This window comes from Petromyzon marinus, chromosome 64 (assembly GCF_048934315.1).
Source record: "Petromyzon marinus isolate PM22_M1 ecotype Great Lakes invasive population chromosome 64, UKy_Petmar_22M1.pri1.0, whole genome shotgun sequence".
Lineage (NCBI taxonomy): Eukaryota > Metazoa > Chordata > Hyperoartia > Petromyzontiformes > Petromyzontidae > Petromyzon > Petromyzon marinus.
Genome location: NC_133730.1, coordinates 4,396,435 through 4,423,129, shown reverse-complemented (window position 1 = coordinate 4,423,129; position 26,695 = coordinate 4,396,435). Strand labels below are relative to the sequence as shown.

The window sequence follows — 26,695 nt, the reverse complement described above, 5'->3', positions numbered from 1 at the left end:
TCTTTAAAAACGACAGTGCTACTACGCCTCGCCAAATAAATTTATCGACGAGACGCTTGCGCGTTCCGAGATTCAGCACCCCGCAACTTGCAGACGTCTCAGGACAGGAAAGGGTTAAGCCCAAGGTATTAAAGCGAACAATAGATATTGAGAACACCGTGAACTTTTAAGCATTACTCGCTTAAACACCGTGACAAAAGCCATTGAGTGTGCTCGGCTGCTCCTTTACATTATCCTCCGTCTTTACAAGAACAATTTCCGCTAACCAGATTCTAAAATGTGCATAATGTTCCCACGTGAAGCGTGCCTTTGCTCTTTTTTTTCTTAACAGGTGCATTTTAAAAAGGCTTAGGCTTATTTGTCCTTTCAATTAAAAAAGGTCCCCTCTGCATTTAATTACAGATGAAGCGGATTTTAAAAAGGGATCCACTTCCATCTTTTTTTTTTGGTACAGCACCAGTCACCAAAGTAATTGGGATAATAATTAATCTCAGAGACGCTTAAAGCGCACATGCGCATCAATATCGCCGCTCAAAGCGTTCAAGTCATTTCCCAGCGACCGGCAGGTGAAAATGAACGATTAAAAAAACGACAATCTATAGATGTGTGTAAAATTGTACCCAGGTTTACATCTAGGCAAGTCAAGAGCGAAATATATGCCACTCGTTTAAAACACACTTGTGCCAGAGAAGCAGTAAAGTAGATTGGACACAGAAGTCTACAAAATTCCACGGCCGGCCACAATTCCACGTTCACCAAACTTTCGCACACACACGCAGACCAGGTGAACGTGATGTTAACGCAAGTTAGGACAATAAACGCACCGGTTGACACCCCCCTCACCCCCTCCACCGACGATTCAATTGTTTTTGTGAGCATCTTTCCATTGAAGAATCGGTAATTATTCACGCTGTCTGTACTGTTTGCATTGTCCATCTCGTATGGTCCGTTTGTTTGTTCTATTAATCAAAATGTACGTGTGCGCAACAATCCTTTCGTCAATTCACTGTTGGATGAGGGCCTCAAACAAATTCCATTGCTGTACTGTACTTCAATGCTCTCATGCCTATGACTCCTGCCTCTTCACTGCCCGGCACAGACTAGCTTGCCCTTCACTTCTTTCCTCCCACATCTATGCAGCCCGCCTCCACAGACCCTGACCAATCGGCATCATGAAGTACGGTGAAATAGCTCCCATGACCCGGCGCAGCGTGGGGAGGCCCTTCTTGCATCGGTGGATTGACCCTACCCACAGTGCTCAGTTGTGGAGTATAATCGACGTGGCGAATCGACTTGGGGACGAAGACGCTTTTCTTCACTGCACTATAAGCTGAGCCGTGAAGTGGGCGTTTGCGGTTCATTCATCTTGTTCTCCTTTCAGGATCCGCAGCGACGCTCTGGCCTCCGAAACGCGATCGCCGATGACGTTCGACAGGCGGCGTCAGCAGCACGGGGGACCGCTCGCGACCGCAGATTACTCCGTCCGATTCTGCCGTCGGTGTAAAAGATAGCCCCCCCCCCACCACCCGCCAACGGTGGGAGTCAATAACTCCCACTTCGGGCTAATTCAGTACTCCCGAGCACCCTTGCAACTGGATACAATAACACGCACTTGAGGGTGCCCAACATCAGAAAGCGTCCGTGTGAAATAAAAGGGCAGCGCTCCTTGTAAACAACAATCGTTTCGTCAATTAAGGAGCGCTCAGGATCGTTGAAGTGCCGTCTAAGATCAGTCCCCTCTCCTCTCCCACGCACAACGTACGTGGTTTCTTATGTCATCTCAAAAATGCAGCGAGATATTTTTCTCCACTGCCCACCAAAACCCGTTTCTGCATGTAAAATAAAAACACATTCCCTTTTTGGCAGCTACTATACAATTTATTAATCGCACGGAGAACAGCTTTTTGAGAGACCGCTGAGCGCATACGCTTACACTAATTAAAATGCGCTACGTGATGATTAAAAAAAACTTACCCAATGAGAATAACAAAAAAATAAAAACATAACATCAGTGGAAACGTAACCTTCAAGGTTTCCAAAAACCTAGCCTCGGCGACGCAGCAACGCACCGCATCGACGGCCAAAATCTTCAAACTGCGAGCACGATCCGAGACCCCCCACCCCCACCCCCCCCCCCGTCAAAAAAGAGACACGGGGGCACCATCGCCCGCTCGTCAAATGGCACGCTGGCGCAGCGATTCCGACGGGCGCTCCAGCTTCCCCGCGCAGCCGGGGCGTAAATAAAATCGTCGGCGAGGACGGCGGCCGGCAGTCATGCAGGCGAGCGGCGAGCCGGAGGCGCTGGCGAACGTGTCCGCCGGAAGGCAGCGGCCGGCGGGCTGGCTGGACGCGACGGCCGGGGAGACGGCATCCGTCGTCAACGGCAGCGGGGGCAACATCTCCGTGGATCTGCGCAAGGGCGTGGGCCACCTGAACCTGCCCGTGCTGCTGCTCTTCGTGGTGGTGTTCCTGACCATTGCCGGCAATGTTCTGGTCATCCTCGCCGTGTCGCTCGAGAAGAAGCTTCAGACGGCCACCAACTACTTTCTCATGTCGCTCGCCGTAGCGGACATGCTGGTGGGCATCCTAGTCATGCCCATCTCGCTGCTCAACATCCTATACGGTGAGGCTGTCACCGCCGCCTACGACCCCCCCCCTGCTTACACACACACCTCAGCAGATGCGGCATCGCTTTTGAGGGTTTGTTGATATAATAACCAGGGCTGATGGCCAATAAAGAAACTCTATGTTGGAAGATGACAATTACATTATATCACGATGACACACGAATGATCGCATCCGCCTTGACTAGCAAGGCAAATTTGGGCAATCCTTTGCCAATTTGGCCAATTTTCTTTTGGGCAAGACCCAAATGACAAAAATACTTCATGCTAAATTTTGTTCATATTGGATTATCTACGGGAATTGTCATGCCCTTCCCCCGATTACAGAGACAGAAAGACAGAGCTAACGCATCAACTCTGTCAACCAAAAGTTTGAAAGTATAAAAGAGAGGAGGCATTTATTTTAATAGAGCCTCAAATAGAGTTGTTTTTTTTTTTGCTGCAAAGATCCGTCGTTCTGCTAAAATGATGGTCTGGCACTTGTCACGCGCCATGCAGCCATACATTTCTGCGCGGGAGTCATGGCCAACCGCCTCATAACTGCAATAAGTAATGCGGCCGACACCTTAAAAGGGACGCTCTTAGCACGAGTGCTTTGCTCTGCCAAGAGGCACCGTCCGTTATTTATGCTTCCCAGTGTGTGCAGTAAATGAATCGGACAGGCAAATTTCCTCACATGCACACGCGCGTGCGCGCACGCTCGCAAACGCGTGCGCGCAAAGTACACAAATTCCCGCAGGCACGAAACTACCGCCTCTCGCGTCTTTCGGAGTCAACCTCGTGGCGTGCACAGTAATTCATTTTCCTAACTGCTGCTCGTGGCTCTCATTTATTTACTGTTTAAAATCCTTTCAAACATGGAATTTGTGTTAGGTTACAAGCAGCAGGTTTGCGATGGGAGTCCTGTTCGGCTTCAGGAGAAATGTTATTTATTGCGGGCAGTTAATTTAGGGCAACACGGGATGTCTTTTCTTCACAGTGCCCCTCTACAAAACTAATCCGTGCAATAATGTCACAAGAACACAGGACTGATTTTCAATCGAATAGAATGTAGGCCACGGGACCTGTACAAATTATTTAAAGAGCACAGCGACATTTGCAATTTCCAAGGACAAATGTGCGCGTGCTTCCAACTAGCAAAGCCTTAATGCGCCCTAACCAAGAATGAGTGACTCGAAAATTAATTAAAATTAGGGTATCTTTGTGGATGGAGTGGCTGGTAACGTTGTTAGGTGTCGTGGAACGGGCAAAATGGGTTGGTCTGCGGTTATGATACAGGCAGTCATAGCAGCTTCGGAGAGATCACCCCATCTTAATATCTTTCACTCTCCTGTGCCCCAGCAAACAGGCGACATCCATTAATTAGGCAAAGCCATCTGTGTACTAGTTTAATCAAACATGGCCCACAATGGATCTTCCGGGCGTTACCGATGTACACCGCGAGCATTCGTGCGCTCCGTGTTCAAAATTGTGCCATTAGCTCGTAATCAATTAAAGAGGTGCCGCCGACATTTAATGAAGCGTCTTAGACCCCTCGACCTCTTTGGCAGTCAAAAAAAATAAAAAAAATTAACCGCCGCCTAAGGCTGATGGAAATGCGTGCGCGCAATTGATGCGTGTAAAATAACTTCCAATTCGTCTCGGCTGTGGTTGCCAACACAAGGTAGACTGAACAGCGGCCAACGTGGAGTTGCGGGGGGGACGATGCCAGGAATTGTCATGCTCAGCACCGTCCTGAAATCCTGAGGTGATCGGTTTGATTCGATCCCCTGCCCCCCAGCTTCCGTCCACCCAGCACTATGAATGAGTACACTAGTCAGTCATTCGGCAGATCACGTATGGCGAGGTGAAGTAATTCTGAAGTAATTCCAAAATGTCTGGTCGTTGCGGCCGAGCAGGTCAAAAAATAAGTCCAATCGAGTGGAGGCCCTTCCTCTAGTAGAGAGAAGTTAATAAAATGTCTGTCATTGGTCTCACCTGCATGCTATGTTTACGTAAACATAAATGCAAGAATAACGATAACTTTCAAATAACAAAAGGGAAAATATATCTTGGTGAAGTTTTTTAAGAGCTACGGGCACACCCAACCGTGCCAGCCCTAATTCACATCGATTATTTTGCTCACAGGCTTCAAGTGGCCACTTCCACTGTCTCTGTGCCCCGTGTGGATTTACCTGGACGTGCTTTTCTCTACCGCGTCCATCATGCACCTGTGCGCAATCTCCCTGGACCGCTACATCGCCATCAAGAAGCCGATTGAGCACAGTCGATTCAACTCCCGGACCAAAGCCTTGCTTAAAATCCTCGCAGTCTGGGTAATATCCGTTGGTAAGTAGTCTTGTTATTCATGGTGCAAATCACTCGCATCCAAGCATCAGCGCTAAACTCAAAATACAGCTTGTCCTCCGATAACACCGCGTTTTCATAACGCGAATTGGATACAACGTGATGAATGTACGAGGAAACACATTTTTTGACAAAGTGGGCGTGAACTGAATAACAACGCAATTGAGTGAACACGACTATGTCGCGCGAGTCGGAATGGGTGGTCATACGGCTGCCTTGGCCTAGCATCGCCTTGTAGATGCTACACCCAGGCGCCTAATGTCTTTGTCCAGCCTGCGTTACGCATCTCACGGGTTATTGTGACACCGTGCTTCACTCCATATTATATTATTTATCGCAAGGCCATTATCCCACAACCCGGTCTTCTCCAGGCACGCAACGACCCACCGCGTTATAGGATAACAGGCCGTACTATCTTCTGGCAAGCGACGGATTTGGTGATCCCCGCGTTGGCAGTGGTGCACAAGCACAAAGATCACGCTGTGTGGCCTTGAGCAATGGGCCCTTCTTCATAGCACATAACTGACCCTTTTCCACATGTGCCGCCAAGGCCCATTGCCCGAAACAAACGTGCCGATGAATGTAATTGACGGGTGTGTTGTGGGGTTTCTTTTATTGCCTTTCGGCGAGGGCAGCAGTGCTTTTGAACAGCAAGTGTCAGTCGTCATCATGGATTGGGGCGCGACAGTGGCATAGAGATGTTAAGTACCTCGCCTGGTGGACAGGAGGTCGTGGGTTCGATTCCAACCCTGACGCCTGCTCTATATTTGGAGGTTGCATGTCTTTCTCCCCCGTGGTCATGTGGATTTTTCTCCGGGTCCTCCGGTTTTTCCCTCTAGATTTATAATCAACATGCGTTTAGAATATTTGGCTGCTCTACATTTCCACATAAGCCACTTCGATTCGCGATCATTTGTGGCCAGGTCGCTTCTGAAAAAGAGCTACATAGCTCAGTGGGCCTTACAAAGTAAAAAGGAAAAAATCAGATATTGGCCTGCCTCGTGTTATTTAAATATATTCCTGCGATAAAGTTAATTCACACACTCATTCGTTACGGTATGAAAAAAATGCAGTGAGTTGAAGCAAGTTTGCACTACTGCTGATAAAATGACAAGACTTGCATTGTCCCAGCGATTAAGAGGGCCTCTTGTATGAGCACAGCATCTCCTGATAAGTGACAAGAAGATTTGAAAGATTTACATTTCCCAAGTGTTCATCATAAAATTAGAGAACGCTAAGTTAAACGGTGCCAATTGTTTTTACCGGCCCGAAGCATCTGTTTTTTTTTTTAAACAGTGGCTGGAGCAAGGAGCTAGACCCCAACACCGTTTCACGAAGGTTGGCACACATTGCCTGCTCAGACGCACTGCTATATAGTCAATCCTACGTGTGCTATACAGCGCTTCATCAATCCACTGCTGGATGAAAGCCTTTGTTCAGTTAGTCGCGTTGATCATGGTGGTCGATCGAATTCAACTCGGGTAGCGCAGTTCTCACTGCACTTCCACCACCGCTCCACTGCGCCCCTAGAATTATTCACAAAAGTTTCATTTTATATTATTGCACGCGGCCTTTAAGTGCCTCCCATTTTGCGCTCCCGCATCAGGCATTTCAATGCCGGTGCCAGTCCTGGGCCTGCAGGACCTCGCCTACGTGTACACGGACGGCAGCTGCCAAATGAACATCTCCGACTTCATCATCTACGGCTCTCTGAGCTCCTTCTTCCTGCCGCTCATCATCATGGTGGCGAGCTACGTGTCCACGACGCGCGTGCTCAGGCAACAGGCGTTGCTCTGCGAGGGCATGAACGGCTGCTCAAACTCCAGCAGCTACAGCAGCAGTTACAGCAGCGGCGGAGGCAACAACAACCACGGCCGCGGCCGTGCGACCTCGCTCACGTCCGCGACACCGCCCGAAGCCGTTGGCCTCCCGGGCGGGGGGCCCCACGTCGCATTGTCGGCCCTCGACGGGGTCTCCGCGCCTCCCGAAGCCGCCCTCTTGCCGCACAGGGCGGGCCGCGCTAAGAGCAGGAGCGTGACGCCGTCGCAGAAGCGGACGATGCAGGCGATAACCAATGAGCAGCGTGCCTCCAAGGTGCTCGGCATCGTCTTCCTGCTGTTCGTCGGGATGTGGTGCCCGTTCTTCATCACAAACGTGCTGTCGGCCCTGTGCCCCGCGGACGCGTGCAACAGGCACGCCATGGCGGCGCTGCTCGACGTCTTCGTGTGGGTGGGGTACGTCTCGTCCGGAGTCAACCCGCTCGTCTACACGCTCTTCAACCGCACGTACAGGCAGGCCTTCGCAAGGTGCGTTTCCGCGATTGCGTTACGGAGACGTTCCCGCAAGTGCTTTTTCTTCGCGCCCGCATGTTTCGAAAGGTCTTCTTGCTAGTCGAAAGCATTCCAACCAAGTCGATACCGCACCTCGGATAGGCACGGTTGGCTACGTACGGCGCAAAACAAGTTAAACGTACGTACCCCAACCTCAGCATTTCAGCATTTCAATATTCCCGTCAATAATTTACGAGTTGAAGATCCGATTTGCAAAGCGTAAGGTTTTTTCGCGGTCATGCTCCACAGCTGTCCGACACGTTTTTTTCCCGGTTGTGGTTACCGCTCTCGCTAGGCGTCGTTCAGCACGAACGCAAAATCACGCTCGAAAAGAAACTCACGGGCATCCTCTGCACACCCGTGCAGAACGACGCGCGGCACTGACAAAAAAACACACTGGCGAGCTAAACGGCAATGAAAATTCACAACAGGTCCTGGGCTGTTTGATCGGGAAGAAAAGTGCAATTAAAAAAATGTAACGTCTGTCAATGTTTGCGCCATGAGGGTAAACGTCTGCAGTGAGGGTGGAGTGATTGACCCCCGAACTCCCGATTCAATGGAGTGTAGTGGATTTCCTCGGAGTGTTGTGTGGCCTGAATGCATTTCACCTTAGCCAGATAATTGAAAACAGTGATCTAGCTGTTTTTTTTTTAGGAAGGACTGACATTGCACGCGATGTACCTGGCGGAGAGGGTGAAAAATAAAAGAGGCGAATATGCAGCGCCGCAGTTGGCTTGGTCACGCCGCTGGCCGAGGCTACATCGTGCAATGGTTTTTTTTACTTCATTAATGCCACTGGCCACTTGCTGGGTCGTGAAATACAGAAATACACGGGTAGAAAATGAGCATTCCTGGTTGAAAGAGGAGTTCAAATCATTTAATGAAATCATAAACTTAATTGAAAACGATTAAAAGATTAAAAAAATAACCGTGCCATTATTATTTAAATGACAACTCCCCCTTGCAATGTAAGCTTCGCCACATATCTGGTGGTAATTGTCAGACAATTACAATAATTTCTTTTTTTTTTAGACACATTTTCAATCTCCCAATCAAAACAATTGAACGAGCACATTTAAATATACAGCTTCCATTACATCAAAAGGACATGTTTAATAACACTCGCATTATTTTCACCCCATGGACTCTTTCATTAGTCTGGGGTAATATCAGATTTTAAAATAACAGTGAAAAAAAGGCAATGCGGACATGGCTGGACAACGAGGTGCCCTATAGCAGGCAGTATATCAAGTAGGCTTGTCGTAGGAAATCCTCGCAGAGTTTATCCATGCTCTTCCCAAATGCATGGGATTTCCCCAGGCACCCCTTTCAAAGATGCGCAGCCAGCATTGAAGAGTAGACCTAGGCCATCTCGAGCAGCTCCCACTCGTAGGAGACCCTTCCACCGGCAGCGGCGTGGCCAAGCAAACTGCAGCGATGCATATTCATCTCTTATTTTTTACCCTCTCCGCCAGGTACATCGCGTGCAACTTCAAGACGCCGCAGAACGCTGCGGCGGCGTCGCGCGGCATGAACCGCGAGCCGTCGCACAACGCGTCCATGCTGGCCTCGGCGCGTGACAGCCTCGTGCCGTCGTCGTCCACGCCGGGATTCAGCTCCTCGTACTCCCTCCACAGCCTCATCGGCAACGCTCGCTCCCCCAACGGGCGCCAGCTTCCCGCCGGTCCCGAGCGAGACGGAGACGCCGCCGCCATCACGCGAGGCGGAAGTGGCTCCGTCAGCGCGAGCGCCGTGGCGGACAGCCGCGTGTAACCATCGCTGCACAAAACTCAGCTGCGGCTTGCAGCAGGAGCCGGATCGTTAAGGATGCTGCCTTCCGCCGGCGTGGGCTACAGTAGCCAAGTCCAGGAGGTTCTGCCCCACATTGCCGGGATGTGCGAAGCGTTCCGACTCCGTCTGGTCCAACCGTGTATAACGCCTAGGAGCTTCAACAGCTGTGCTGCCGCTGCTGCTGCTGCCACTGCTGCGATGCATATCGCAGAGGTGGTGGACAATGCACATCTGCAGTCGAGCAAAGTGGAGTCTAGGTGCGGTGGCTCATGCGAAGATTGGAGCCGGTGATCCAGGCTGGGTGTGGATATGGAGCCGACATGCGTTGAAGGGTTAACGCCTCTCGCATCCCCAAAGTTTTCAACCGGGCGTCGCGATTCCTTCTCGCAAGCAAACAATACAAAAGGAATTGTCCAAAGATCCCAAGCACAGCCTTGAAGCTTAAGTAGGGAAACAAAAAATTAAAAGAGAAAGTTGAATGTGCTGAGAGCATTGAGACTCAAGTTGCGTGACCTAAAAAGGCAATAATATAAAACCTCCACAGCATCAGAAAAGCTCTGTAGCCTCGCTTTGGTTAAACCACAAATTGCAGTCAAAAAGAAATTGGAAAGCCACTGCATCGGTCTTCAGTTTTGATGTTATTACTCAACTCTTGATTTTCTTACAGAGCTGAACATCTCGAATGGCGGATGAGGATGACAACTCTTTGTGGAAGTGCCAACGGACGATCTTGGCGACGTTCGCGACAACAATGAAGCCCGCTCACGCCTGTAAAAATGAGCTCACGAAATTCCACGTGCGATTTCAATTTGTATCAAGCCGGGGGAATCTCACGGCTGTAACCAAGCGGTGAAAAATTGCCGAAAACCCTGCAAACAAGAGGCGTGCTCCAGGTTTGCCACCGAGTCCGGCAAAAACATGTTTTAATCAAGATGAGACATTGGCTCAAAGGCCTAAAACTCCACCTTCATCATCCCTACCTGTCAGGCCACTAAGTGGCAAGAAATGCCAATCTGGCTCTGAGAAGACAGTAAAAATGTAAATTCTTCACCAATACGCCTCCACCCCCCCAGCTTTTGAATCTGACAGCGTCCTGTTGAGAACCCAGTGCCATTGACAAACGATCAGGTTTGACAGGAAATTCTCCATCTCAAAAAGGCACGTTCATGCATAACAAGTTGGCTTTTAAATTAAATCAATTATAAACCATAAAAATTGTTCTGCCTCAATGGACTCTTACCTAGTTTTAAAGGCCAATGACAGATTAATTTGAAAATATAACTTTTTCCCCGACAATCTATTTTATTGATTTATTTTAATATTTTATGCAAATGACCCAAAAATAAAACAGTGATTACAGTACCAATACAAGCTTTGAGTACAACTACTATGTAGTTTAAAGAATTTACTATTACACCAAAAATAATAAAAGTGTTCACATGTTCACTCCATAGGTTTTTCCGGCAACAAAAACAGGTGTTAAGTTTTGATTTAAAGCTTTCGTGACTGCAGTAATTCATATTCTTAGTTTTACCGAAAAAACTAAGAATAGGTGTTAAGTTGTTAAAACACCAAACTGAAACCTTTTACAAGGAATCATTTCTGCATTAGCCACAATGTTTGTGGTCAGAATGCAAACAAAAAACACTGATAATATATGCATTGTCTTTGAAACTGATTGGTCCACACCAGAGACAGCTTTCTTTTGAGCCTCGTCTCATAACGGTGCTAGACCAGAGGACGCCAAAAGGCGTACAGCTCAAAGACAATGCCACTACCTGAGTAATGAGAGCTCGGGGTGAGCAGCCACATCATGGGACCTCCTTTGCCAGTACCAAAATATGAGAATAGGTTTTTCCCCTTTTCCCAAAAGAAAGCTCTCTGGTGTGGACCAATCAGTTTCAAAGACAATGCATATATTCAGAGTATGTTTTTTGTTTGCATTCTGACCACAAGTATTGTGGTTAATGCAGACATGATTCCTTGTAAAAGGTTTCAGTTTGGTGTTTTAACAACTTAACACCGCTGTTTTGTTGCCAGAAAAAAGGGGGGAAAAAACTATTCTCATATTTTGGTGCTAGCAAAGGAGGTCCCATGATATGTTCACTCAAGACATCACAACACCAATGATGCAACATAATTCCATCAACTTTTAAGCGTCGAATTCGCTTTGAGTTTTGATGCAACTTAAAACAATGTTCTATTAAGCGATTAACCACGTAACAAAGGGGATTTTAATACACTCCCAATTTGCGACACAACGCAATGGCAAAATACTAAACCGCCCATTCCACTTCGTGTCGGCCGACAAGTTTATGGTCTGAGCAGGGAGAGAACATTTGTTTTACCGGTCTATGAAAAATCGGTGGATAGCTTTTATACGTATTTAAAAAAAATTCACAGCATTGCAAGCGGAGGAAGCCGTCATCTGCTGAACACAATTTCTAACCGCGAGACCCAATGCGTCTTTGCTACGGCTTGGACATTTTTTTTTAATTCATCAACGGATCCGCGAGCGATCACGATTGCACGCATACGCGAGTGGGATTTTTTTCTGCACTCAACAAACAAGCCTCCCCGGTAGCTTGCCAGCAAAAAAAGGATGTTAAGAGCAAGGTCTAGGGTGCAACACGTGCACAAGCGCGTGGATATATCACACGAGGAACATCTACAAATCAAACCGTCGTATAAAACCAACCGAAGGACTTTGGGGTAATTTAACGCACAACAAAAATAAACAGCTGCCATCGAAGTATTTTGTTGTTACGACCTGCTGGACAATACAAACGCGGGGGTTGTTGATAAACAATGGCCTCAACGAAGAGACACCTGGGATCCTACCAAGAAGCTGATGAGTTGAACTCCTGGCCAGAGTCAATATCATCATAATCATATTCGTTCCTCCAGGGATGGTACACAATTAGGTACCACTTGCTGAGCTGGCACTACTTTGGGTATGAGAATCAACACCAATTGTGCAATGGATCAACTGGTTCCTGTCACAGGAATATCTGTTGGGAGGCTCCAGGGACTGCAAAGGAGATGAGAACAACTTTTCGCTCGTTGGATTAAAAAACGCTCGGATTAAAAAAATGATCAAGAGGGAAACAAACGTGTACATAAGGAAGACTAATTTAATAGAGCCTTCAGTAAGACCAATGTATCTGCTTCAATTTTATGTGCGTACATTAATTTAGGCACTGAAGAACGATCCGAGTCATGGCTCTTGGGCCAGTGGATTATAATTAGATTCTTTACAGAGATGATCGGACTACGTTGAAGCCAAGACACCTGTATTCACTCTCTCTGCATACTTCACACAATATTGATATGCAGTTTCTGCTAAAAAAAATGTTCAAAGCTGGGGTGGCTCCATCTCACCACATGCTATGGGGCAATAATGTAAAACTGTATTTAGAATGGGGCTCTGTTCAACACAGGTCTCCCCCTGCAATCAGGAGTGGGGAACCACTGGACTATGGGGTGGGGGGTATACTCTTACTCCGTCCGCAAACTTTAAGCCGCATTGCAAGCCACTTCCAAACAACCCGCAAATTCTACGCAACCGTGTATGAAAGAGTCTGAAGCCGCACTGGTCGAGTACTGGAGGAGAATATTTTCAACGTGGCAACACCGTTTTTGTAATGTCAGCACGCATGGTCACTCATGTCACTGCAAAGGCCTCGACATGCAAGTTACTTTTTTGCATTATTATTGGATAATGCTGCTGCTGTGTGTTAAGTGTGCGGCCCAGGAATATAAGTTCGAAGTCCTGTTCGGACCCTAATTAAGGACACGGTTCCCTGCCCCTGACCTACACCGTCTGCCGCTTGCTGGAGTTCAATGACCGAACGCAACGTGCGTTTCCCCCGATGCCAAGCGGCATACAAAGTCGTACGACTGCTCCAACACAGCAGCATTGTTCCACTGACAAGAACACAAACGGGAGCATGCACATGCAAAAAAAAATACCCTTCTTTGGTCAACACAAATTCGCATGCCTTTCGCTCAGAGTATTCTGATGAAGATGTTATTGTGTTCCGCGCATTCTGCATCGTCACGTATTGTACGATCACCGTTAGGTATTGAAACTGGCTCGTGTAAATACACTGCCGTGACGCAATCAAACAGTGCCGTAATGATAAACACAACACGTTCTGAGAGTGGAAGGGTCGTGTTAATGTATGACAATAAAAATTGAGCAAAAAAATGTATGTTTGAAATGCAGGACGTTAATGGCTGTGTAATAATTGATGTGTTAAAGTGTAACAAAACATGTATGCAGTTTGAGGTATAAAACTTGGAATGTTCCAGAGAAAATTACAGCTCAGCTAAGACTATAATTTAAATTATGGCAATATTAAGAAATAATGAAAATTAATTGGTTTCCATTGCAAAAAGTACAGAGCACATAGGGCCTACCATTTCGACACAGCCTGCAGGTAATATATATAGATCTGTCACTGTAAGCACCGTAGCCACTCTAATCGGGTACAAGGGGGGAATATTTTCCACCTGGCACAGAGATGGAACTCAGGTAACCAAGTTTGTAGATGAATGTGCCAATCACTACTCCAAATGCAAAGTACTAGTTAAAAAAAAACGTCAAGCGTGGAAATGCAGAAACATCTTTTAAAACGTCTTCTGACACACAGTGAGACTCTCCTTGTAAAAGAAGGGACATTTATGCGTAAACATACCACAATAAACCCGACCATCGTTGGATGGATCATCATTATTTAGGTTATCTGGATGCTATAAATTTCCACGTGATAATCCACTTCGTTGAGCTATCAATTGTGGCCAGGTCGCTTCTGAAAAAAAGCTAATAACTTAGTGGGCTTTACCTGGTAAAATAAAAACGGTTTCGTTTTTTTTGTGTGATTTGCTTACATTTCCTACACTTTGCAAACCTATCGTCTTTTTATACTATTTGTTGTTGTAACGTTCTGACCCGCCCCGACCGCAAATCTGTGAAAAAGAGCTTCATAGCTCATCGGATTCCTCCAGTATAAATATCCCGATTCTGATCACTTCTTGCAATATACTATCAAATTAACCGGATGACGAGTAACACACAACAATATGCAGCGTAGTCTACGATGGTGGTTTCACGGCGATTTATGACGTCCTAGGTTAAACTGCCTATGTCACCTATGCTTATCACAGCATTAATACCAGGCACTAAACCGAGACCGGAGATTTATCAATAAGATTAGCTTAGCTGGGCGATGTGTCCAAATACATCAAGGTCAGGCAGAAGCTAGCTTAGGTAATGATGCATCGATTCATCAATTAATATTGATTCTTAGGTGCATGAAACATCCATCAAAATGTGCCTATAAGAATCGCTTATTTACAGTGTATATAAATTATGCTAATCACATAATAATAGCGTGGAGCGGTGGGGGCACAGTTGAGAATGCACTGCGCTATGAATTTGGCAACATAAGTTTGATACCCGACACAGGCAGTCGAACAAACGTAGTTGTAAGATGCGGCACTACCAGAAGAGGGAAATGTTATAAACTGTACTGTTAAAATTATAAAAAATATATATTTGACCAAGTAAGGCCCACTGAGCTATATAGCTCTTTTTCAGAAACAACCTGGCCACAAATGATTGCTCAACTAAGTGGCTTATCCTTTGGAAATCAGCTAAATAATCTAAAATGCATGTTGCTAAAAGTGGAGGAAAAAAAAACGGAGGATCCGAAGTAAAATCCACGCAAATTCCAAATATACAGGCGTCAGGGTCGGGATAGAATCCACAATCTCCTGTATTACCCGGCGGGATAGATAACATCTTGCCACTCGGCTAAGAATCATGAATCGTAAGAGCCCTAAACACAACCTCAATGAAATCCATCAAGACCTGTCTGTGGATGCCGGTGATGGCAAGAAGAGTTGGTGTCAGCTTACAAGTTAAAGCTTTGACTTCAGCATTATAAATTGTTGAAAATAATCTCCTGCTTTTCACGTGCTGACATCTTTGTAGTGCGACTGTTTAGAATCTCCATTGAGCACAATTAAACTAAATATAGATACACATTTAGCCATTCAGTCTTTTTCCATGTACCGGCATCGAAAAAGTGGAACCAGGGCCAGCATTCCATCGCAGTTGAAAAATGAGTCTTGAAGCATCACTTCAGCATTAGCGCCCAATATGCCGTACACCAGTGCCAATTTCAAAATGTTTCCCGTGAAGGCCATCCTTCGAAAAATCATCAGACGGATGAAGATCTGAGGATGTCAGATTTGGGCTGGATGGTGGGACAGGGCAACAGAGTTCACCCAAACAGGGCAATGGCCTCTGATGTTGCTTCAAGGCTCAACATGTGTGGACTGGCATTGTTGTGTTTGGAGGATGACTGCAGACATCAGAATCAGAATACTTACTTATACTGGAGGAATGCATGAGCTACAATAAAGCCCCCATACAGGTTTTTTTGAGTTAGATAGCGTAACTATAAATGTGTCTTTTTGATTTAAAGCTTTCGTGACTGCAGTAATTCATATTCTTAGTTTTTTCGGTAAACTAAGAATATATAAATGTGTCGTTAAACCCGCCACCGCCCGACACAGCCAATTAGTAAGGTTTGTCACGTAAACAGAACAGGCCAATCCGTTACGAGTACAGCACACTGGAGAGTAAATACACAAGATGTACACCGGTGTGCTGTACTCGTACCGAATTGGCATGGTCGCGAAAGCCGACATGTTAAACCAGCTATAAAGCTCTTTTTCCGCAGATGTCCAACAGGGGCGGGTAAGAACGTTACAACAACCAACAGTACATCGAATATGTTTCTGTATGCTATTTTGCGACTCATTCTCAGGAATTAACATCCAAAAATGTCATCACATGCCGAGACATGGGAAACACCCCCCCCCCCCAAAAAAAATGGAAAAGTACATTCTGGTCTCTTTAATGTCACGTTGAGCTAAACTGAGACGCGCTCAATGAGTGTGATGCTCCAAGTTAGAGTGAGTTTTTACGTCCTCCAAAAAGCTTCAACGAAGAGCTAGCTACTTAAGCACTTAGCAATGTGAGATTTCAGAAAACCAGAGAATACAACAATGTAAATTAGGCAGCTGCGACGAAGGGCAATAACTTCAGCACGGCATGCTGCGTCAAGAGGACAGTGTCCATATGTAAGCTTAATGAGCAGCGGAAACATTAGAGCCTTCCACCTTGCCAAAGATGCCACAACGGGCAGTGATACATTTAATTCCATCACGTCATTCGCACACACGCTCTTTGAAAAGGGGGAAAAAAAGGAAATGCAATGTTCGGTTGAATTCCACTCTTCTGAAAAAGTCTTTAGAATGTTATGACATCAGAAAGGTTTGTTTTAAGTTCAGATAACAGAGCCCCGGGGTCCAAGAAAAAAATCTGATTATATAAAAACAAAAGAATAATAAAAATAGACATGCCATTTTAGTGCTCATGCATGAGCGGACTAAAACCCTGAAGTGACTCAAGCATATTGACCCGGTAGGTATGCGAGTGTGTGTGTCTATGCGAGTGGCAAGTAGGGACAATTATAATTTATATGGCGCATTTCATCCGCAGACCCCAATGCATTATGGTCCATACACTGCGCTATGGAGCCTGTTAAATTCTTGTCCGTGGCTAAGAACAGCAGCGAGGGTTATCAAACTTTTCCCGAGCCTCCCCCTAGGCCATTTTAGCCTCACACGAGTACCCGGTGCAGCGTGTAAACATCAATACTGGGAAGACAAAGGTGGTCCTGGTGTAGTGCCAGCCAAAAACACCCCCTTGTACTCGGCCTGAAAAGCCACTCGCTAAACGACTTCCTCCCAACAGGCCATAAGGTTGCATGTAGTACATTTGTCTTTTCTACATGTGTATGTGAACGCATTGTGTGTATTATTGTGATGAGCGGTAGTGCAGCGGCTGGTGTGCGGCACTCCGAAAACGGCGATTGCCGCTCCCACGGCCACGAACGCCAGTGACGATTATCTCAGCCGGTCTCTGGGCCTCACTCTAAATTGACTCGGCCTCAAATGAGTACCTGGTGGGGTGTGTGTAAACATCGCCCCTGGGGGCGTGGTGCCGGCCACCCACCCACCGCATCGCGTGCCGCGCCAACCTTCGTAGATGCTACTCGCCAACAGCACTTGCCCCAACAGTCTGTTACGGCTATAGGGGGGGGGGGAATCTTTGTCTTTACGTGTTATTTAGGGCAGATTGGACAACCATGCAGCGGGAACTAAATCTTCAGGCGTGGCCTTGGGAGAGTGACAGAATGGCAGTGACCTGGTGCTTCCATCTCGTGATGTATTTCTGAAATGCTCGAGTAGTTCAAAGTTCTGGGAAGCTTCTCATAAATCACTAGACGTAAGGAATATCTCGCAGCCTTACCGCAGCACAGAGCTTGACGTGTGATTAGGCACACACTGCGCAACCTACACGCGCTGCCTGCGTAAAGATTCACGTTTAACCCTTCCAGTCAAGAGAATGGCCCACAGAAGTAGATACCACAGAGCTAACTGAAATCCCTTCAAGTGCGAGCAGTAAGGGGGCAGCACTTTCCCCTCCTGGTTCTATCAAAGGATGTCGTTAATTCTTAAGAGATGGAATTTAGCCACATTCAGTGCAGTCTTTGGTGATCGAACCAACACCACCTTCTTTCGCACTGTACGTAGCCAACCGCGTTAATCCGAGGTGAGTTTGAGTTATGGTCGAAACGTCGTGAGAATTTTTTATTGTTTTATATATATTTTGTTCTTTTGTTGTTTCTCTTCAACGTGACTTTACCGAAAAAACTAAGAATACAAAAAAAGCAGTTATAAAGAAATACGTTTTCGATCTAAGTCTATAGCTCCAGTGGAGGCTGCCTGGATGAGAATCAGGATTAATCACAGGCAGATGTCTGGAATCAAACCCAGGACCTCAGCGGTGCCAGTTCAGGATTTTGAACTTTTGAGCAAACGCTTCTCTCCGCCCCCCCCCCCCAAATAAACGTCACTTCATGTTCGTTTTTTTTACGACTTTTATATTTTCAACTTGGAGTGCATTTAAAAAATGGGTAAAAAAATCCAAAGCCATCAATAACATTAGTTCAATGGAGCAGGAAGAAATATCATGTTTATGATTTTAAAAATAGGCATTCATGGTTGAAGAGCATGATGGGAAAAAAATTGCAGCACTACTGAAAATGTAAATGTGTACAATGCTCAGCAATACATTCCAAGAGCCACCGTGCAAAATGAGACCGTTAACCAAAGAATGAAAGGTCTCGTGTGCAATGTCACAAGGTCTAATAGATTCCTCTCTCCGTTATGTCACTTTTTACGCAGGGGGTCAATGGCTGTGTTATAATTGATGTGTTAAAGTGTAAAAAAATGTTTGCAATTCAAATGATGGCAATATTAAGGAATTATGAAAATTCATTGGTTCCCATTGCAAAAAGTACAGAGCAGGGGTGAGGAACACAAATCTCAGGGGCCACATAGGGCCTACCATTTCGAAACAGCCTGCAGGCAATATCTATATAGATCCATCACTGTAAGCACCTTAGCCACTCTAATCGGGTCCAAGAGGGGAATATTTTCCACCTGGCATAGGGATGGAACTCAGATCACCGAGTTTGCAGATCAATGCGCCAATCACTACTCCAATTTCAAGAGCCACCGTGCGCAAAATGAGACCGTTGCTAAAGTATGAAAGGTCTCGTGTGCAATGTCACGAGGCCTAATAGGCTCCTCTCCTCTCCATGATGTCACTTTTACGTAACAGTAAGAACGCCCCCCCCCCACCCCAACGTTGATCCTATCACCAACAGCGCCCGACCCCACCAAATCTCCAGGACCAAGCCCTGAGCGAGACACACATCTTAATTTGGATCTGACGTACACTCATTTCGTCGCTCTTATATCATGTTCATTTACGAGGTGCCACAACGGGGGGGGGGGGGGGGGTTTCTGCAAGATGACGGGAACGTGCGATGCTTTGGGAACCTTTGCGGGGAGAGAAATTAACTCAAATTCCAAAATGTGCACGTTGTTACGCTCGCATTTTTTAGTGGCCTGTGCGTTTTTCTGATGCATTGTAAACTTTTTGCACGAGGGAATACAACTTTTGTGACTGCACAAATTTAAAAGCACACGCGCTAGTCACAACAGTGACGAGTTTAATTATACAAGACAAGAGTAGGGTTTAATGAAACTGAATGAGAACCCCATTAATTAGCCGTGACGCTAATCATTCAATTAAAGTCATCGCAGACGTAATAATCTCGCTAAAATTTTACGGCTCAGCTTTTTTTTTTTACAATGCATGTGCAGTACAGGCCACGAATATTAGCATTGATCACGACTTGGAATCAACAGGCTGCTGTGGTGGCACACGCACAGGGACAGCCCTTGGGTTAATACTGGTAGGAACGAAGTTGTAAACTGAGTGTACCAGCCTGCAATAGATTAATGTGTCCGTCCGTCCGTCCCCTTTCAATACTTTAACGAAGTGAAATCTCGTGCTGTTGGGTGTAAAATCAGCAATAGACAGCGCAGAGACTTGTCCTACCAGCCCACCCAGCAGGGACCTGTTCGACTCTGGTTGAGGGTCTTCTCGCCCACACCGTGCGGGTCATGGAGGTTGTTCGATCGAAGGTCACCACATTTTCATGGTGTGATTGGTGTATGTATGAATGTATGTTGTGAACTTCTTTCGCACCGTACATATACAACCGCGCTAATTGGAGGTGGTGTTGCACAACCGTAATACAGCAATTTATAGGAAGGGGTTTGCAGGTGATGTTACATTTGTAAAACTCGAACCATGATGCGGCAAGTGGAATCCGAACCCGTCACTGCGGACATTTAACTGCTGTCCCCTTAGTATGTGTGTGCAGATTTTCTCTGGGTACTAATTTTCTCCCACGTGCAAACCACTCCTTTAGTCATTATGGACAGCATCTTGGCTATATTAATCAGGTACGAGAGGGAAACATTTCACCAGGCAACACTGTGCCGATAATGTTAGCACGGCTTTACACACGGTCGGCATACACACATTAAATTTAGTGTTATTGCCGGATAATGGCAAGATACGTGTTCATGTGTGGTCTCCCAAATGTATTTGAAAATTCTATCCAGCCTTCAGTAAAAGAAAAGGTTCCCCACCTCTGCTTTTGATAGATAAATAAATAGCATTATTAACATGGCTACAATCAAGCACAGAACGTGATAATTTCATACCCAAAATTGTTCACACCTGCAAATATTTGCACTCGTGTGAGACAGCCGAAAGGACGCAACAACAACAGGACTCCTACCTGAACAAGATGAAGCCAATGGACTCCACAGCCGCCCTCCTGACATCATCGTTCACGTCACTCACCTGTGGGACACGGAAACACACACACAGAGTTAAGCTTTGCACGCGGTTGGGGCCATTGCTGTTAGCGAACACCAAATCAATTAAGGACGGCATGGCGCCCCGGGATGGGGGTGGTGTGTAAGCACCGCGTGTGGCGCAACTATCATTAAAACGGTGTGCTCCCTTGCAATAGAAAGAGCGTCAATTGGCTCTCCTGCTGGATACGCCCAAGGAAATACACGTAAATTATTTGTCTATTGCTGCGCATTATGGCGGTAGCAATACATTCGGCAGTTAAATGGCAATGTCGAAGTCTGCCGCTGGCCACGACGAGAGGGCTTCAGGAGAGTTTATGCAGTTTGGCTGTTCCTCCTCCGTTGGAGCGCAGACTCCAGTGGTTTACGACATGGTCCATAGTTTGGTTTGCATGGCCAAAATTGCACTACTGTTGCTTGTCTTTAATGTATCTCAATGCGTCTCTGAGTCTCTAGGCGTCTCTATGGGTTTACTATATGGCTTATAGTTTGGGTTGCAGGACCAAAATCGCACAACTGTGGCTTGTCTTTAATGTATCTCTTGGTCTCGATATACCGCAATATGTCTCTATGGGCCAACTGTACGGTTCTTAGTTTTGGTTGCATGGCCACAATCACACTGCAGGGACTTGTCTTTAATTTTTCCATTCATGAAGATGTGTGCATCGGCCTGTTGTTGATGTTACTCATGCGGTTGTAAATGAATTATTTTAATCGTCACAGAGAGATGACCTATAGTCTTAACCAGGCAAGGGCCAATTATGGGTGAAACAGTTGCGCAGTAAAAACGCTGATTGAAACCACGCCTGTTTTAAAGGTAGACCCTGGGTTTCATTTAAAGCCAGCAAAAAAACAGCAAATACATTTTTTATGCATAAAACATTAAAAATAAAATGCGAGACCAAATGTATTGTAGCACAATTTCCAAAAAGAATCAAAGGCGAACAACAGATTTTCACTTAATAATTGCTTAACCAGTTTATTTAAATATACCTACTTATCCATTTGGTGGTATTCGGTCTAATAAAACACATTCACATTCATAAATAACGCTCAAATTAACGGCAAGTTAATGTCATTAGCGTCCAACGGAAAGATTTTAAATCCCTTATCTGCCACTGACTGACAGACCACCGCATGACTAATGAGCAAATTCAGGCTTAAGCTCCTGTTGTGGTTAACCCTACGGCATCACAGGGCAAAAACCATCTGCGTGAAAAATGTTCGATAGATGTGGAATTAAAATAGCTAGGGGCCATATATATGTAAAAAAAACTTACTCGTTTCTCCTAAAGCCCTTTCCTAAAAATGTGCAAGTGTACCTGTACAACAATCATTTGTCCAACCCGCTGCTGGGTGAGAGAGCCTCTCCACATGGTGTGGATCGTGTTGATTATTTAACCACAGGCAGTGGAAGGACAATGCATAAACACATGCATAAACACCCGACGTACGGGCCAATAGACTACTGTCAGCTTTTTTTTCAAGCACTCCACTTTTCTCACAGTGGCTTAATTCCTCCCCACCTTGCAGCTCCTTTGGGAAAGACCTCTAATCTCTACGAGGACAGCCAAAGTACGAGGGTTCCAGCCATGCAACAAATACAAACAGCATTGACGGAAGGGGGAGAGGGGGGGGGGCAATTAATCAAAATGATTGAGCACTCTTGGGGTAGCATGAACACAAAGGGCATTACACCAAAGCCAAAATTCGGGGAAAAAATGGTCTGCGTACATTTTTGTTTTGCCAAAAGGAGGCACGTGGCTCATGTGCCCAGATGGAGTACTGAACCACCCAAGGGGATCAAAGCAAAGCTACACCCGGGCATATTTTCCGAGGTAGACTGGACAGGATATTACTGCATTGTTGCGAAGGCCAGGAGACGGCACTGAAAACTATCGGTGCAATTTCAGCGCCGATTAATTCCCGTTGGGCAGTTGATATCGTTCGAAATTTGATAAGCGATGTAAAATGTTACTGAAGATTTGAAATTTATTTAAATCTTACAATATGCTGCGGTGATATAAAGCACGGTGGCTATGTCCACGAAAAGTTAAATTTGCTTATTTCCGCGAACGTAACAAAAAAAACCTCCTGTTTGAGTCAAAAAAGGATCTCTCTCCAGAGCAGGACGCGTAGTTCTCTTGCCGAAATAGGTTTCACAGACATGAAACATACAATCTGGCCAGGCGGTACACTGTGGTTAAAGTGCAAGACTTTGCGGTATGAATTCTGAGTTCAAATAACAGTCAGGGGCCAACTCAGGCCATCGTGACTACGCAGGCGATTAAAACAAGTCCCACTTTCGCTGCGTGCGACGCAAACAATTATCGTGTGGCTTAGCAGGCACACGACGACATAAACGATGCAGAATTTCCACCACTGGTTCAAAGCCAGTGGTGGAAATTGAGAATACTGCTCTCATTTACATAAGGTCGCACTCATTACACACAAAAGTCTTGCCACCAATGAACCACAATACCTTGCTGATCTCGTCAAGGAACATAAAGCATGACGCTACCTCCGGTCATCCTCACAGCAACAGAGGCTTTTGGCTAGCCATCGGACAAAGATGGTCACCGCATCGTGCGCTTTCAGATGCGCTTCTGAGGCCGTCTGGTAGGCTTTTCCTTTCGATACTAGGAAGCCACTGAAGCTATGCACTTTTAAATAAAAAAAATATAACTGCTTTTTGCGTTTAGTTTGTTATCCTTCCCCCCCTCCCCCGCACCTCCAATTAACACAGTTGGCTACATACATACATTACAATCACATTTCTAATTTTCACTTCAGGAACCGAAACGTTCCGATTCCTGGAGAGAATCAGCGCGGCGCGTTGGGAGCGAAACGAACAGCACTTGGTACCCAACCCCGAAAAGAAAACACCGTGGGGACGATCGCGAAAACCTAGCACGGCACAACGAGCAAACGCATTGGGAGACTCACAGCGACGTGCAGCAGACGTCGGATGGCCTTGTTGCTGCCGGAGCCACAGTATGCCATCGCCACCGTGTACATGCCTGACCTCCGCAGTATGGGGTCCTGCGCTCGCACACACAAGGCAGGCAAATTGTCAGCTTTATTTTTGTTATTGGAAAACATCTGTGGCTGCAGGCACGAGCGGTGGTGAAATAATTTCACCGTGATGGCCGATGCGAAGACGACAGTGCAGCACAATCCACTGTTGTACTTCGTGTACATGTCCCCCCAGCTTTCACTTGCCCGCACTGATCAATGCGGTGAAGCGGGGTTTCATGACTCCTATGACCCACACAGCATATGGAAGGCAACAAAAGTCGCTGTCGGAGGGAAAAAAAAGTGTTTGCATATTTTGCTCTGGTATGCGTTTATTAAGTTTTGGTTGGACAAACCTGTGTTGAATTTATCAAAAAAATTCCTGAAATGCCACGGAACGTTTGATTAAAGTTTCATTAACAATGGATCAGGTTTGAGAGTGTTATCGGAACTCAATTCGCACCCCACGTTACGGACACAGGGGACGTACAGAGCTAATGCATAAGAGCTTAAAATTTTAGCTAGGAAGCATTAAAAGAGGTCAAGCATCACACCAACTCTTCAGTGAAGTTCACAGATTCTTAGGCGACATCTGTTCATGACATTGCACCTCAGGGATCGGACTTAACGGCAAAAAGAGAACATGGTGCAGAGCCATCATCTTTGAAAATAGATGGACAGTTGAATATCTACACAGTATACAGGTTTCCCTCGCTTTACACGGGTTCGGTTTGTGCAATTTTCATGGATGTGCGCGAACCCATTTCAACCCAGAATTTTGGGACATCATGCGGTTTTAATTCAATCGTATGTGGCTATGCGGTCCGACGTGGGACAACATTGTGCGTGTCCTGCTAAGCGCTACCCAGCAGGCAGCCGTCTCTCATACAGACATAAGTACTCTGTAGATGTACTGTGTGTACCGCCATGCGCAATTCAGCTGGCAGCTGTCTCCTTAGGTGGTTTCGCTTTGAACGCCCTTTTTGCGAAACGTATTTACCGCATAAAGCTAGGGAAACCTGTATATGGCCTTGGGAAAATTTCTGCCAAAGGGTATGTCATGAACGAAAACACAACCCCAAAAAGTACTGAATAGGCGTATTCCAATGATTGAAAGTGACATCGCCAGAGTGCTATAATGGCACGCGGAAAATAACTTTAAAGTCTACAGACTAGTTCAGAAACCTTCAAAATTATGATGGACAGCTTGCAACACAAAGCCTGTGTGCGCATCCATAAGATAAAAATTATTTCGTCTTTTTGGGTTGCACCTCCCTTAACGAGCGTAGATTAGAAGCATTTTTAAAGGAGCTGGGGGTGGGGGGAAATCTTAATCTATCCGTAGTGGAAATTTGTCGTAAATTAGCATTGATACATCGCATCTATTCCAGAGAACGATGTCTATGGATCTTTCACAATCGTATAATTGAGTTGGCCCGCATGGTCGGCTGACGTCATTGCCCCTCGGTTCACATAATCGTTACGTAGATGATGTTGGATTAAACCAAGAAATAATTGAAAGCGAGTGGCTCCAAAGCATTACGGCAACCAGCTGCCTGAATATATATCATTCCGAAAACAGAAAATCTAGCCAGAGGGTAAGGGCGCTAAGCGGGCAACAATAGAGATCCTGGGTTCAAATCCTGGCAGTCGCACGTCACTAAACCAGGTTCTCAAGTATAGTGAGTTGATGGTCTCAGCCAGGTCAACCATGGCTGGACAAAAAAACATATCACCTTAAATTTGGTTCTGATACTTAACTAATAGGACTATTTTCGATTTTACCAGGTAAGGGCCCACTGAGCTATATAGCTTCTTTCAGAAGCGACCCGGTTATCACAAATGATAGCTCAACGAAGTGGCTTATCACATGGAAATTTATAGCATCCATATACTCAAAACACACGTTGAGTCTAAATCTGGAGGGAAAAACTGGAGGACCCAGAGACAAGTCCACGCGATCACAGGGAGAACATGCAAACTCCAAAAATACAAGCCTCAGGGTCGGGATCAAACACATGACCTCCTGTATAGCAGGCGATGAAGTTAACATCGCCACTATGGCGAGATGTTAAGTACAAATTATTTGTAAATTACAGCTCTGAAAAAATGTTAAACATCAATTTGACTTGTATAAATTAACATTACGATCAGCATGAGAGTTGGTGGGAAGTGCTGCACACGTGACTTTGTGGCACAGAGGTCACTTGAAGGGATGTCGGGTAGAGCTCTGTGATATTCATGCCTGTGGGCTGCTCTCTAACGGGAAGGGTTCACACTGCCCTGACTCGAGGATCCAACTGGATACTTCATCTTATAACATGATAGCACGATTGAGATAACATTTGAATGAAAACAATCTCACCAGATTCACATATATTATTCAATCCAACCAGTTTCACATGCATTATTCAGCTGTCATTTGTCAAAGTCAATTGTTTAATCAAATTCATCTGATATTTTTTTTCCCTCTTTAAGATAAAACTATTATCTAACTACAACTTAATTTCCACAATCTGTGTGAATGCATACGTACATCAATTTCAGTGGCTGCAAACCACAAAACCCTCATTTACTGTGACAATCTTCAGCTGATATTCTAAGTGCTTGCCCGGATCTAGAGATTAACAACAGCGATGGAAAATCACTTTCAAGCAGTGACTGTGCCACTCGCTTCAAGTGCCAGACAATCGCAACTGCAGGGACCAGTTTATAGTCAATTCTCACTTCGTTTGAGCACATCAACTACATCGACGCTTGCACACCTCCAATACGACCCTCAGGCGTTTGGTTTTAACAATTGTTTTTTTTTACACTCCGGAACCCCGTGCTGCCCCCAAGTTTGTCCCGCACCTCCGATAAACGCGGTTGGCTACGTACTTCTAGATTTGAAGCTTTCGCGGCTGCAAGGATTCATGCTCTTTGGTTTTATTTCGGTAAAGTCACGAAGATAAAATAAAACAAAATAAAAGAAAATCACGACGTTTCGGAGGCAACACAAGCTTCCGTCTTCAGGTGGAAAAGTCAACGCAGAATATCTGTGTCAGGAGCACAATTCAGAGACAACCGGGATTATATACAGGTTAAGGGAGGGGGGAGGAGTTAGTAAGGGGGCATGGGTGGGTGGGAGGGCTGGGTTAAGCAGACTTTTGATAGGCTGCTGTGGGTAACAACCACTTCGCACTGCACGGGAGTGGGTAAAAAACC

The 26,695-nt window shown here is 45.9% G+C and overlaps 2 protein-coding genes across 5 annotated transcripts in view; one reads left to right on the top strand and one right to left on the bottom strand.

Moving 5' to 3' along the window:
• Positions 1-26,695, bottom strand: part of PSMD1 (proteasome 26S subunit, non-ATPase 1) — a 150,673-nt gene that overhangs the window by 89,134 nt on the left and 34,844 nt on the right. For all 4 annotated transcript variants that reach the window (XM_032977669.2, XM_076054094.1, XM_076054095.1 and 1 more), the window contains exons 15-16: positions 23,420-23,515; positions 20,395-20,459 (exon numbers count right to left, since the gene is read on the bottom strand). In XM_032977669.2, the coding sequence (XP_032833560.1) occupies positions 20,395-20,459; positions 23,420-23,515 (161 nt within the window). The remainder of the gene's footprint in view (positions 1-20,394; positions 20,460-23,419; positions 23,516-26,695) is intronic.
• On the top strand, positions 2,128-10,655 carry HTR2A (5-hydroxytryptamine receptor 2A). Its single transcript, XM_032977670.2, has 4 exons — positions 2,128-2,623; positions 4,752-4,952; positions 6,577-7,276; positions 8,776-10,655. The coding sequence occupies exons 1-4, from the start codon at positions 2,275-2,277 to the stop codon at positions 9,071-9,073; spliced, it is 1,548 nt and encodes a 515-aa protein (XP_032833561.1). The 5' UTR covers positions 2,128-2,274; the 3' UTR covers positions 9,074-10,655.